The 15,211-nt window shown below is 41.4% G+C and overlaps 1 protein-coding gene across 2 annotated transcripts; it reads left to right on the forward strand.

The window, feature by feature from the left end:
• The first annotated feature begins 807 nt into the window (after positions 1 to 807).
• Positions 808 to 7,303, forward strand: LOC118423297 (plasminogen-like). Of its 2 annotated transcripts, XM_035831399.1 has the most exons (10): positions 820 to 1,154; positions 1,285 to 1,443; positions 1,776 to 1,940; positions 2,405 to 2,569; positions 2,873 to 3,037; positions 3,741 to 3,911; positions 4,318 to 4,482; positions 5,562 to 5,747; positions 6,064 to 6,228; positions 6,937 to 7,303. In XM_035831399.1, the coding sequence occupies exons 1-10, from the start codon at positions 863 to 865 to the stop codon at positions 7,182 to 7,184; spliced, it is 1,881 nt and encodes a 626-aa protein (XP_035687292.1). In that variant the 5' UTR covers positions 820 to 862; the 3' UTR covers positions 7,185 to 7,303. The 2 variants fall into 2 exon arrangements, with proteins under 2 accessions (XP_035687294.1, XP_035687292.1); XM_035831401.1 differs by lacking the exon at positions 2,405 to 2,569 and having other exon boundaries at positions 808 to 1,154.
• The last annotated feature ends 7,908 nt before the right edge of the window (positions 7,304 to 15,211 follow it).

Genomic DNA, 15,211 nt, shown 5'->3' on the forward strand with positions numbered 1-15,211 from the left:
GTACGGGGAGGAACAGTCCTAAAGGATGGGAAGTGTGTGGAAGATGTCACCCGAGTTGTAACGGTGAGCCTTTTCTGGAGTTGTTTTGCGCTCATTGCGTTTGAAAGTTAAAAAATATAAAATAAACTGGCTTTGTGGACAGTGAGTGAAGTTGTTTTACATTTTGACGTCATGCATGCCTGGCCGTTTGCATGTATCAGGTAAAGACTGTGACTTACCGACCTGCCATCAACCCCGGATGTACTCCATCCCAGAAGCTCTTTTGGGATAGAAGCACATCTGGGATGCAGGACAGACATCGAAGTTAGGGCTGTCCATAGCATGTTAAAATACACTGAATGAAGGCTTAGAAAAAGTACTAACCCATCTTTCAATCTTAAAAATTCTTCTCCACCAAAAAGTCACTTGGGTCTAGTCTATAACCATTGAAAGAAAACAGGGGGTTGTTCGGTTAATTCTCCGAGAAAAGCTGGCTCTATAAAAGAAACCCCACCTTTGCCCCCTGTTCCCTCCTGATACAACCGGTAGCACCCTACAAATAAAACCTGTCCTTACACCAACAAAACTGCTGAAGTGAACAAATTTTGACCAAAACAGGAAAGTTTAGACCCACTTCTAACTCAGTCTCCAGATTTGGAAAAAAAATTTCAAGGAAAAGGAGGATTTTCAAGAATTTTAAGTCACACCCAAATCGTTCCCATTTTTTGCCCTCTACCGCGCCACGCAACTCTGACGTCAGCCCTGCAGACCTAGCCCAGATGTAGCCTCTACCAGGCTACGTGAATCGGTGGATTTCTATCCCAGAAGCGCTTCTGGGACATGATGCAATCGCGGCGGGCTTGGCAAAATTAGATGAAGTTTGATGGACATTTTCATTTTTCAAAGATATTTCCGTACTACTCCAGGATGTATTCCCATGTCTTCTGGATCGAAGCTCAACACGGAATGCCGCAGTTGTAAGCACTTTTCCATCCACAAGAGAGGTGGGACTATCCAATGCGTCGCAAAATGCCCAGTAGACATGAAAGCCGCTGACGATGGCGTCACATGCAGATGTAAGGACTTTGTCTTCCACAACGATGACGGAAGTTCTCGATGTGTCTCGGCATGCGGAATCGCTTATGCATTGGGATCAGACGGCAGGACTTGCACGGGTAGGTTCACTATGCTCCCTTGTTCAAGTCCTCCACCAAAGATGTGTGTTCCGTGTATTTGGATATCAGATGACTGTAGACAATAGCTGGATATATGTGTATTTACCAAATATATGTTTTCTTTTTACAGTTAAGTTTAGAGCTGATGCACGATGCGGAACGAATTTCCCAGCCCCAGGAGCGAGTCCCGGCCAGTGTAACCCTTATTCAGATGGGCCCTGTTGTTCCAGTGGGGGATGGTGTGGGGCAACAGAAGCTCACTGCACATGCAACGGCTGTAAGGACTATCGTAAGTGCATGGCATTATTTCGGCGTCCAAATATTACATTTAAAAGGATCCAGCTTCGGCTGTTGTCAAAACTAATGGTTATGATTTTTCTTTAGAGAATTGAAAAATAATATCATTGTACTGGAATTTTCTTAATCACCATGGCGTTGCAAGTCAGCTTACACAACGCTACAGAGGTTTATCTGGGGCAATATCACATATCACTTTCAATAAAATCCAAATTCGGAAGTCAGACTATGGCAAACATAAAACATCTTTGCTAAAAATCTATCAAATGACTATTAAATAGCTTGGTACATGTATGTTAAACCGAATTCTTGGTTCTCATACAGGTAAGTGGAGAGCTGACAGCCGTTGTGGAGCGGATTTCCCCGCCCCAGGAGCGAACCCCGGCCAGTGTGACCCTAAGTCAGACAGACCATGTTGTTCCACTGAGGGATGGTGTGGGGCTTCAGCAGCTCACTGCACCTGCGACGGTTGTAAGGACTTTCGTCCAGGTATGGCATTATTTCCGAGTCAAGATGTTACATTCCAAAGGTACCGGGTTGTGGCGTCTCGTGTGGCGTAACTGGTAAAGCGTTCGACTCTGAATCTAGTGGTTCCTAGTTCGATCCACGTCTTGCCCCCGACGTTGTGCCCTTGGGAAAGGCACTTAACACGACCTTCCTCACTTCACCCAGGTGTAGAAATGGGTACCTGACTTCGGTCGGGGAGGTTAAAAAAGAAGAAAATTCCACCTTTACCTTCTGTCTATACCGTGTATGTGGCACTGTTAATTTAAGTTACAAACTTGAGTGCAGTGTCACATTAATTGTCCCCGTCTGTCCAAAAGAAAATTAAAAAAAAAGGCACCAGTTCGGATGTTGTCAAAACTAATAATGGGTATGACTAGTTTATTAGATGACTGTTGACAATAGCTTGGTACATATATATTCACTAAATACTTGTTTTCTTTTTACAGCTAAGTGGAGAGCTGACAGCCGTTGTGGAGCGGATTTCTCGGCCCCAGGAGCGAACCCCAGCCAGTGTGACCCTCTTTCAGACAGACCCTGTTGTTCCACTGAGGGATGGTGTGGGGCTACAGCAGCTCACTGCACCTGCGACGGCTGTAAGGACTTTCGTCCAGGTATACCATTATTTCCAAGTCAAAATGTTGTCTTAAAAAGGTACCAGGTTTGGATGTTGTCATAACTAATGGGTGTGACTTTTTTTAAAATCTTTGTGCTGCAATTTTCTTGATCATCACGGCACGAGGTACGCTTACACAACGCAGAGGTTTATCTGGGACAATATCAAATATCACTCTCAACAAAGAAACATACTCGGAAGTCAGCCTATAGCCAGCAGAAACCATCTTTCTCTAAAAGCTATCAGATGAGTGTTGACAGTAGCTTGGTACATATATATTTCCTAAATACTTTTTTTACAGTTAAGTGGAGAGCTGACCATCGTTGCGGAACGCGTTTCCCAGCCCCAGGAGCGAACCCCGGCCAGTGTAACCCAAAGTCAGATTGGCCCTGTTGTTCCAGTGGGGGATGGTGCGGTTCTACACCAACTCACTGCACCTGCGACGATTGTAGGGATTATCGTCTAGGTATGGTATTATTTCCGCGTCAACCTGGTTCAGATGTTGTCAAAACTAATTATGGGTATGCATTTTTTAAACTGAAAAAATATTTGTACGACAATCTTTCTAATCACCATGACACAAGGTACTGCAAGTCCGCTTACACAATACCACAGATGTTTATTTTGGACAATATCACCTATCACTCTCAACAAAGAATCATATTCGGAAGTCAGCCTATAGCCATCAGAAATAATCTTACTCCAAAAAGCTACGGCTGTTTTGTACCACAATTTAGTTCATCCTGCTATTCCACAATCGTTGGTCAACGTTGCATTAAAATCACGTCCGTTGCATTGGGTTTCCTGATACTTGTTATAAATGGAAGTACTTTCTTAAATGCGCGTATCAGGTTTATAATGTCAGGTCTTGCTTTTGTAAACTCGTTGACACGTACCTATATTTGTCACTTCTTAGATGCACCAAAATGCTGCATTGAAGGAATGTTATTGTTACTGTCGTTAAGTATACTTCTTGTGTGCTTTGAATAAGACGACTTATCCTCATAGATTTCCTGCAAAGGTGACTTTGCCATTGGCAACATTTGGGCGTATTGCGCATGCACGAACTAAATATCTGAAATCCAGTGATTTTCACTTGAAAGCTATCAAATGAGTGATGACAATAGCTTGGTACATATATATCTGCCAAATTCTTGTTTCTTATACAGCCTTGTGGAGGGATGATGGGCGTTGTGGCACGGATTTCCAAGCCTCGGGAGCGAATCCCGGCCAGTGTGACCCTAAGTCAGAAAGACCCTGTTGTTCCACTGAGGGATGGTGTGGGGCTTCACCAGCTCACTGCACCTGTCACGGCTGTAAGGACTATCGTCTAGGCACAGGTACCCTCCAAATTTGGTGATCGAAACCCAAGCCGTTTTGAAATTACCAAGGGGGGGGGGGGGGGGTCAAAAGAGGACCTCCCCCCCCCCCCGTCCCAGGAATCCAAAAAAAGCCCGGTCTGGATAGGGTTAAAAAAGTACCAGATTTGGATGTTGTCGAAACTAATGGTTATGATGTGTTTTGAAAATGAATGTACTGCAATTTGTTAATGACACGAGGTACCTCCCACACAATATGCAAAAGAGGTTTATCTGGGACAATATCACATGGCACTCTCAACAAAGAACCATACTCGGAAGCCAGCCTATAGCAAACAGAAATCATCTTTCTCCATGAAGCTATCAGATGAGTGTTGACAATAGCTTGGTACATAATATATGTATCAAATTCTTGTTTCTTATACAGCTAAGTTTAGAGCTGACGGACATTGTGGGACGGAGTTCCCAGCCCTAGGAGCGAACCCCGGCCAGTGTAACCCTGTGTCAGACAGACCCTGTTGTTCCAAGTACGGATGGTGTGGGGCAACATCAGCTCACTGCACCTGCGACGACTGTATGGACTATCGTCTAGGTATGGTATCATTTCCGAGTCAAAATGTTGTCTTAAAAAGGTACCAGATTATGATGTTGTCAAAACTAACGGGGTGCTATCTAGAAGATAGAAAAATCTTTGTGCTGTGATGTTTTAAACATCTATGGCACGAGGTATTGCAGAGGTCTATCTGGGGTAAAAGGACATCCCACTTCTCCATAAAACACCACTTTTTCTCCATTTCAGCATTAAGTGTCATGTTGCAGCAGATGTGAAACTGGATCTTGAAAATAATTCTTCAATAATTCTCTCGCTTCTTTTACCGTGTTCTGCCACAGAAGAGTAAGGTTGTGCATCATTAATCATTAACAGTTACATTGATTAAAGTTGTACGATGTTTACGTATAACAACCCACCCTACGTCCCTATGATCTTTGTCTTTATAAATATTAGAATTTAGCAACACAGGATTCGAGTGAATTTCTGTCTTTTTATGTCAAAGTTGGATAGATCAAGAGGCCACTGCGGAGGCGAACCCGGCCACGGACCTACACCCTGTTGTGTTAACGGCATTCAGGGAACACGGCTGGTCACTCCATCTGCTGAAAGGACTACAGAAAATCATAAATCATCGGATTTCTCTCATGGAATTGTCATCATTTATGTATATCAGGCAATAACCCTTGTGTAGTTGCCTACAATCTGGCCTTGCACTGCATTTGTCAGCCATTAGCCAATCAGTTACCAACCAATCACGTTACCGCTTAAAGTAAAGAAGTGTCGTGACTGGCTGTTTTTTCTAACCAACAGAAGAGAAGGTATCTGACGGGTCGCCAACATGCAAGGCCAGGGTTATGGCTTGATATATAGAAGGCCTATATATAGGCCTAGCATAAGAGGATGTTAAATTCATTAATGTTTCGTTTGTTTACAACTTTTTATCTTTTATGTTAAAGCTGGTGTCTAGAATGCTGTCGTTCGATGATTATCACGGCTTTACATAATCGAGTTTGATAATGAATTAGAGTTTGTATACATCTATGGTGATTTGATAGACTTATGTTTGTAGCAGTGTTCTTATTCGTTTAATTATAATGTGTGTTTTTTTCTTTTCAAAGGTCCAAAGGTTTCTTATACAGCCTTGTGGAGGGATGATGGGCGTTGTGGCACGGATTTCCCAGCCCCAGGAGCGAACCCCGGCCAGTGTGACCCTAAGTCAGATAGGCACTGTTGTTCTACTGAGGGATGGTGTGGGGCTTCACCAGCTCACTGCACCTGCGACGGCTGTAAGGACTATCGTCCAGGTGTGGCATTATTTCCGAGTCATAATGTTGTCTTAAAAAGTACCAGGCTTGGATGTTGTCAAAACTAATGGTTATGATTTGTTTTGAAAATTGAATAATGTTTGTACTGCAATTTGTTAATGACACGAGGTACCTCCCACACAATATGCAAAAGAGGTTTATCTGGGACAATATCACATGGCACTCTCAACAAAGAACCATACTCGGAAGCCAGCCTATAGCAAACAGAAATCATCTTTCTCCATAAAGCTATCAGATGAGTGTTGACAATGGCTTGGTACATAATATATGTATCAAATTCTTGTTTCTTATACAGCTAAGTTTAGAGCTGACGGACGGTGTGGAACGGAGTTCCCAGCCCCAGGAGCGAACCCCGGCCAGTGTAACCCTGTGTCAGACAGACCCTGTTGTTCCAAGTACGGATGGTGTGGGGCAACATCAGCTCACTGCACCTGCGACGACTGTATGGACTATCGTCCAGGTATGGCATTATTTTCGAGTCATAATGTTGTCTTAAAAAGGTACCAGGTTATGATGTTGTAAAAACTAACGGGGTACTATCTAAAAGTTTAAAAAAATTGCCACAATGACATGCAGTAGACTTATTAACGCTAGTTTAACAAAGGTTTTCTATAAAGGATAGTCTGACACAATGGAAAAATATTAGAATTAGCATTTAGGCGTAAGGCCATACTGATAGTCTCCAAGCTGACCCTACGGTGCCTTAGAGATACTAGTAGTATCAAAGCTGGCCAAGGAGTATAGCTGGCACCGGGCCCTACGGTGCCTAAGAGATAGTATCAAAGCTGGCCAAGGAGTATAGCCAGCACAGGGCCTTACGGTGCCTTAGAGATAGCATCAAAGCTGGCCAAGGAGTATAGCCGGCCCCGATACTATCTCTAAGGCACCGTAGGGCCCGGTGCCAGCTATACTCCTTGGCCAGCTTTGATACTACTAGTATCTCTAAGGCACCGTAGGGTCAGCTTGGAGACTATCAGTATGGCTTTACGCCTAAATGCTAATTCTAATATTTCTCCCTTGTGTCAGACTATCCTTTATAGAAAACCTTTGTTAAACTAGCGTTAATAAGTCTACTGCATGTCATTGTGGCAACGGTTACAACATCGTGCAGTATGAAATACTACTGTATAATTATATAGAAGCTATTACCTCTTTTATCTGCTTTTAGATTGCCTGATTGGAGATGGAACATCTTACCGAGGAACAGTCTCTGTGACGGAAACAGGCAGGACGTGTCAACGCTGGGACAGTCAGGCACCTCACCAACACCAAAGCACGGCCGCTAATTATCCGTCATCCGGACTGGAGGAGAACTACTGCCGGAATCCGGACGGCGAACCCGGGGTTTGGTGCTATACCACTGATCGCGAAAAGAGGTTTGAACTGTGTGACGTACCATTATGTGGTAAGCTTTGATTCTATAACCTTAGATAAGGACTGAATGTTTGTTCTGTCTTAGGCCATGTTGATTTGATTATATGGATGACATCCTGGCTCGCATCAATTTTCGGCCGTTTCCAAAAAAAAAAAGGTTTTCGACCACACAGTAAATTGTGCAAAGCAGCTGTAGAGTGAGCACATATATGCCGTAGATTGAAAAAAAGTATCAGAAAGCAGATAACTAATGCTGTAGAATGCCAAAATAAAGATGTAGTAATTAGAAAATATTTGTTTTTATCTAATTAAAAAATTTCAATTTCTAATAACTACAGATCATTAGTAGATATCAATTTGCGCAAAAGTGAGTTTGTAGCTTTCATCATTATGCACATGAAAAACATACTTTCATTGCAGTGGTATGTACCAAAGTGCTGTACTTTGTCATTGAAAAAATAATATTAGGGGCAATAAAACCTGATGACGTCATCCATGTGGCAAAAAAAGCAGATTTAGACTTCTTTCATGCCCATCTATCAATATTCGTTACGGCTCCATTCTTTCTTAATTCATTAATGAAAAAACAAAGGAAAGTCAAAATGCCAATTTAGCCAACCCTGAAACCTTAACGGCATTTAGGGAACACGACGGGTCACTCTATCTGCTGAAAGGACTACAGAAAGTCATACATCATCGAATTTCTCTCATGGAATTGTCATCATTTATGTATATCAAGCAATAACGTTAACCCTTGTGTACTTGCCTACAAGCTGGCCTTGCACTGCATTTGTCAGCCATCAGGCAATCAGTTACCAACCAACCAATCACGTTACCGCTTACAGTAAAGAAGTGTCGTCATTGGCTGTTTTTTCTAACCAACAGAAGGGAAGGTATCTGACCGGTCGCCAACATGCAAGGCCAGGGTTATAGCTTGATACATAGAAACGAGTGGCCTAGCATAAGAGGATTTGAAAGTCATTAATGTTTCGTTTGTTTACAATGTCTTTTATCTTTTATGTTAATGCTGGTGTCTAGAATGCTGTCGTTCGATGATTATCACGGCTTTAGATAATCGGGTTTGATAATGAATTAGAGTTTGTCTATATCTATGGTGATTTGATAAACTTATGTTTGTAGATTTATTCTTATTTGTTTACTTATAATGTGTTTGATATACAAGGGTCAGTCAGAAAATAATGCCATAAGTATCATGACAGGTTCGTTTTTAATGAAATGTGTTGTAATTTGGCACACATGTTAATAAGGAACATACCTCCTTGTTTATTGAGACTGTTAAATTTATCAATTTGTTGTCCGGATTTTTATGAGCAAATGAGTTGATTTCAAGATGAATGAAGACGCCCTTACTTTCTGACTTACTTCGTATCATTTGAGAATAATACGATGTTAATGATGGGTATGAATCCGTAAGATTGCCAGATTTGGTCTACATCAATGAAAAATTTATGAACTGTAAGGTTTGTATAGCCTCTACCAGGCTCCGTGGTAAAATATAATAAATATTTTCACTCTGTCACATGTTTTAACAACTACTTCTGTCGCCTAACATGTTTGTCCGTTTTGTATTGTTGACACTTGAGGTGTATTTCCGGCGGTGGCGTTTTATGAATTTTTCGTGTTGTATTTCTGATATTTGTTTCCACAATAAAGTACAATGAATGTTGTCCTGAACTATTTGTAGGTTTCGTACATTTTACGTGGCAGAGAATCACTGCTTGATTTCGATGGTGTAGCGAGTTTCACTTCCTCTTTAAGATCTTTTCTGACTGGCATTGACCTAAAGTTACCAGAGAACCATCATGCCTTGCCTCTTGCAGGTTGCATTGAGATACGTATTTGTAAATTTGTAATCTGTAAAAGGTAATCTATACTTTATGTGCAGATGTTTATTTGAGAGAGAGAGAGAGAGAGAGAGAGAAAGACAGACAAAAAGAGAGAGAGAGAGGAGAGAAAGAAAGACAGAAGGAGAGAGAGCGTCAGGTCAAATTACATTGATGTATGTTACGACCGCCCAAAGAAAAGTGCATGAACAAGAGATACATGATTTACGTATGCCCTTAAATCAACAACTAAAACAAAGCATCGTTTTAAAATGTGGCAATAAAATCATGATATCAGTTGACGATCTCACAGTCGCGCACTGCATGACGGTTTGTGTCGATACAAAGATGGCGACCTTGCAGAGGTGGGCGAGAAGACTACGTACTAGCTCGTTGTTTGTAGTTTCACCGATTTTCATGTAAGTATTTGAGCACAGACATGAGATCTGTTGGTATTACGTTCGAATATGGCATTGTAACTTTTAAGTTGACCTATACAAGCTACCCTTCTATGTACCTTCACTGCTACCAGCGAATAGGGGAGGGGGGCTTTGTATTCAATTAGCTCCATCTCTTCTTTCTTCTGATCAATTTCTTCTTTATGTTTGTACCTACAGTATTAAGATATAAAATCTACACAGTTTTCAAGCTGTTACATAGATCGCAAGCTTCCAAGTTCAATGATTTCCGTCTGTCATTGAGACAATAGCAAAACATGTATTATCTGTAACTAACGATATCCTTTGATGAAATGTTGAATGTTCCCAGGTCGTGACTAGACGTCTGTAAATCTAATTAATTACAAGGCACGAAAGTTTACAACGCTTACGCTTGGCGTCTTGCGTTGCGAATCGTCTACACTCTGTGATTTTTGTACGTCTACCATGTTGTATCTTGCGGATGTATCCAAGCAGATGTTTTCAAGGACGTTGAATGGAAGCTCCTTGCTATTTCGTGCCGCGAGTTAGTTTTTTTTAATGGTTATTAACAAACTGTTAAGAATACAATGTAAGAAAAATAGTACTAAATGCAGAAACAGAAGCAAAACGCTGACAATGATCCGGATGCTTACATCTGAAGCCAGGCATCCCATCAGGCATTTTGTGGATTAAGTATTACTACGTGAGTGAGTAAGTGAGTGAGTGAGTGAGTGAGTGAGCGAGTGAGCGAGTGAGCGAGTGAGTGAGTGAGTGAGTGAGTGAGTGAGTGAGTGAGTGAGTGAGTGAATGAGTAATAGTGAGAGTTAGTGAGATTAAAAGCAAACCACACTTACGTACGTGTCACTGTTTTTGCCGGTGCGTCAGCACCGGCTTTGAGACGGGAGAAGCGGTTCTTTCAACCATTCATTTCGTTTGCATGGATGCATGGATGTGTGGATCGGTTAATTTAACCAAACCCTTCTAATAGCCCTTCTATTCGCGTGATTGCGTAATCGATGAAGCGTGGCCGAATGGTGTAAGGCGCTGAGTGCAGATAGCGGTTTGCTTTTGCAGCCGTAGATCGTGGGTTCGAACCCCTCTTGTAACAATTTTTTTCTTTGTTAGACAAATCTCAAATAATTCTTTTTAATAGAAGACAGATCAGTTCAGTAATTCTTTGCTTAAAAACTATTTTTCATGTGATTTTGTTTAACATCCAGGCTTTTTCCAAAATACGCACCGGCCAGCTTTTTTCAGAAGCTTTCTTGTTTAATAAGTGCTGGGTCTCGACAACATAGGCTTTTGCAAGGTGGTAAACATGTTTATTTGTCAATGTCTTATAATAAGGAAAGCGTTAAGCAGTAATTAAATGTATTCAGTAAGCATAAGTCTGCTTGAATAAGCTAGATATGACATGTTTGTTTCATCTTTTCAAAATCGTGAAAACGACAATAGTACCCCTAAATAATTGAAATGTACTGCAGAATCTTTTTGTATTTAATTGACAGTTGCACATGGCGAACGCAACTGATTTGTTTGTATATACATACACACCATAAGAGAAACCATACGCTTTGATTCCTTTTTATCTTATACCTTCCTAGAAGCGACAAAAAGTTGAACCTGTACATACTAATATGTAAATTAATCTCTGTAGAAATGTTGCCTTCAATCATCGCTATGACCTGTGTTTAGCCGTCACGTGTAGCAGTTTTATAGTAAGTGTAAACTCTGGCTTGGAACTCTTGCTAAACAACTTTGATAAATTGCTTCTGTTAGGAAAGTTATTGGACTCTAGCTGGACAGACGAATTCTTGATTGCTGATTTCGTTGTTCGTCTAATACAGCTCATTTTTCTTCTTTTGCTCCAGCCTCAGATCGCCATTTTTCTGTTCCAGTTCCAGTTTTTGTGTCCCTTGATCGTGATAAATCTGACGTACAATGCCTTCCATTTCAGAGGGTGAATAACGCGGCTTTGAGTGTTTTTCCTGGACACGGTTGCTATCAGTGGACACCCAGCCACGTTGTTCGTGCTCTGTGGTTGTCTCCCATGTATCCGTAGCGGTGGCTATCTTCTGGAAAGCCTGAAATTGCTCACGTTTCAGTGACAGTCGCTCCTGTACAAGTGTACAGTTGGTGGTTCATACGATCACGTTCAAGAGACAGTTGTTCTTTTTTGACTTCCGCATCCAAGCTTGCCAGCTTCAGCTGCTGGCTTTCCCGGTCACGTTCCAAAGCCAACCGTTCCTTTTCAACTTCCAGATCTTTACTTGCCACATTTAGGCGTTGTTTTTCAACATCACGATTAGCTTCCAGTCTCTGGCCTTCTAACTTAAGGCGTTCAATTTCAAGTGCTGTTTTGTGTGATCCATCTAGGTAAAGGAAAAAGCCTACGACGCCTATAAGGATGATTGTGATAATCCCAATGATAGCCAGAGCTATAAATTGACGGTTACTGAGATTGATGAAATAAATCAAAAGTATGATTGCGATTAGTAAAGCTATATAGATGGGCCACATTTGCATGGCGTTAAATGCGTAGCTCAAGAAATAGGCACTATCCATTGTGTACAATCGGTCTTTGGTGAACATGAAACAAAACAAAAACAACAACAAAATTGTAATGTACAGTATCTTTTGAAGCTGTGTAAATACGCAATGGACTTCTATCACATTTCATATTTCAGGAAATGATGAAAAATGTACAGTTGCGTTTGAATGTACTTTGTGCAGAGACAAAATGCACAACGCCCTCATGCGGCCTCAAGATGCAGTGCACGGTTCGACCTGGCACGCAAATTGGTTGATCATTAAAAGATATACGAATAATGTGACGCCTTCTTTGACCTTGTATACCCAGGGGCACCATACCAGAGTAAGGACACCCCAAATGACGTTATACTTCATTAAATGAGAAAAAAACAATATGCACAACCTCTAGTGGTTATATCTTCAGCTTTGAAATATGGGGGGGGGGGGGGTGAAACATGACCATGATGATGTCCGTAAGACGGAGAATACGTTTTTGAGGCGTACATATTTACCAAGGTTGTCCTTCAATATCATCATGCACACCTATGGTAACTTATTAATCATGTCAACATAGCCGTGCATGATGTAAACTGACTGAAAATGAAACCTTGGTAAATAGAGAGAGAGAGAACTTTATTGCGGGACAATTGTAAATATGTTCGTCTGTGGAAATACACGGGGTAAGGCAGAGCAAAAAAAATCAAGGAAATACGTCCCGCTAAAGAGCACGATTGTACTATAAGATTAGTTTCTACCAAACTCCGTAGGTGCCTGGAAATAGAAAAAATTGGGCAAATAGACCGAATGATAATACGACAGAGGATTAAGCCGGCTAGAGCTACAGGACCCAACCTAAGTAGAGACTAAGTACGAAAACCACCCAATAATTTCAGCTAACACAATACTATCACACTTCAAGCTGAAAGCCGCACACTAACATCAATGGAAGATTGGTTAAGGTCTCATTGATGTATTACTCCGAGTGGGTACCCTAAAATAGATGTTAAAACAGCTTAGTATACCGAACTCCTCAGTTGAAATGTAGGGACAAGGTTGAACTACGGTTGCACATATTAAGCAATTAAGCTAGACATGCCCAAAATTTTAAGTAGCGATAACATTAGCTCGTAATGCTCTGACTTAAGAATGTTGTAAAATGTTACCTTTCTTTGCTATTTTGTATGCCCTCCCTTTCTCTCCGTAGGCAGGGCGTGTAGTGTACCCAGGCCCTTCTAGATCTGTGCAACAAGGTGAGTCAGAAAAGCGGAAGTGAAACTCTGATCTTATCACGTCATCGAACCTGGTAGAAATCCCCTCATTCACCTTTAATACGTGTGCGCGCGTCAAACAACATTCTGATCAATTAATGAACCGTCAATAGCCAATCCTAAAAAGGGAGTGGCAAAGTTTGACATTACCTCTCCTATTTTACAGGCTTGTTGCTTTCGAGCAAGACCTAGACACATGAAAATTGCACGCGTTGGGGCGCCCCCTGGCATACGAGCCGTGCAATGCATCTAGCGTAACTTCACACTGGGGAGCTAAGAGTTTGACAACGTCATCTGAAAGAATATAGTGTACCGAAGTATCAGCTATGTGTAGTTTTCGTAGCACTACCATTAGGGAGGGATTCGTACCATGTGAAAAAAAGTATTAAATAGAGACGAATGCTTGGTAGTTTGTCAATTATACACTTAGTTTAAGATTCAAGTATCTTGGTCTGAATAATGATTTTAGAGTCAAATGTCAAAAACACATGGTCACGTTATACCCAGAGTAGCGTACACATATTCTACAGCCGTTAAGATCTATTTCTGTCTTGGTAATTCTACAACTTGAATTATTTTTAAATTTCATAAGCACAGTGCTTTTGCTGGAGGCACGTTAGATTTCGTTGGAGACACCTTGGAGGCACGTTTGCATTGTCGAAATCAACAGTGCCTCCAACGTGCCTCCGCTTGGTGAGATATAACACCACTAGAGATCAGTAATGCTGCGCGTCTTCCACATTGAGACATGTATCAGCTAACATTTTGCACTTGTCGTTTCTAATATTAGTCTTTATTACACAGCCTGACAGACGAGAGGGAAGGAAAACAAGAGAGAAAGGGAGAGAGAGAGAAAGAGATCATCGAAGATACAGAAAAAGAGAGAATGGCAGAAAGTGGGAGAGGGAGAAAGAAAGGAAACAAGTAAAGAAAGTAATGCACACTTTGTAGCCTTAACGCTATGACCTTTGAAAGTTAAGAATATCTAGATACTTACTTACCTCAAAGACATTAAGAGTATATTCTAGGCGGTCAAACTTGGTATCATTACAAAGGTATGTTGGTACAGATTTGTAATCTGCAAACCGTTTTGAAATCGGGTGCTTACTTGCCGAGATATGACTTAAGCACTACCGCTAGGGTTAGGGTTAGGGTTAGGGTAGTGCTTAGAAGCAACATTACTAAGAGTGCATTCTAGGCGGTCAAACTTGGTATCATTACAAAGGTATGTTGGTACAGCTTTGTAATCTGCAAACCGTTTTAAAATCGGGTGCTTACTTGCCGAGATATGACTTAAGCACTACCGCTAGGCTTAAGGTTAGGGTTAGGGTTACGGTTAGGGTAGTGCTTAGAAGCAACATTGCTAAGAGTTTATTCTAGGCGGTCAAACTTGGTATCATTACAAAGGTATGTTGGTACAGATTTGTAATCTGCAAACCGTTTTGAAATCGGGTGCTTACTTGCCGAGATATGACTTAAGCACTACCGCTAGGGTTAGGGTTAGGGTAAGGGTTACGGTTAGGGTAGTGCTTAGAAGCAACATTGCTAAGATTTTATTCTAGGCGGTCAAACTTGGTATCATTACAAAGGTATGTTGGTACAGATTTGTAATCTGCAAACCGTTTTGAAATCGGGTGCTTACTTGCCGAAATATGACCTAAGCACTACCGCTAGGGTTAGGGTTAGGGTTAGGGTAGTGCTTAGAAGCAACATTGCTGAGAGTGTATTCTAGGCGGTCAAACTTGGTATATTACAAAGGTATGTTGGTACAGATTTGTAATCTGCAAACCGTTTTGAAATCGGGTGCTTACTTGCCGAAATATGACTTAAGCACTTCCGCTAGGGTTAGGGTAAGGGTTAGGGTTAGGGTTAGGGTTAGGGTTAGGGTAGTGCTAAGAAGCAACATTGCTAAGAGTGTATTCTAGGCGGTCAAACTTGGTATCATTACAAAGGTATGTTGGTACAGATTTGTAATCTGCAAACCGTTTTGAAATCGGGTGCTTACT

This window comes from Branchiostoma floridae, chromosome 9 (assembly GCF_000003815.2).
Source record: "Branchiostoma floridae strain S238N-H82 chromosome 9, Bfl_VNyyK, whole genome shotgun sequence".
In the NCBI taxonomy this organism is placed as follows: Eukaryota; Metazoa; Chordata; class Leptocardii; order Amphioxiformes; family Branchiostomatidae; genus Branchiostoma; species Branchiostoma floridae.

Coding starts and splice junctions, on each gene's coding strand:
- LOC118423297 (XM_035831399.1), top strand. CDS start 863: ATGGACATTTTCATTTTTCAAAGATATTTCCGTACTACTCCAGGATGT. Junction 1,941..2,404: donor TTGTAAGGACTTTCGTCCAG/GTATGGCATTAT, acceptor TTCTTTTTACAG/CTAAGTGGAGAGCTGACAGC. Junction 3,038..3,740: donor TTGTAGGGATTATCGTCTAG/GTATGGTATTAT, acceptor TTTCTTATACAG/CCTTGTGGAGGGATGATGGG.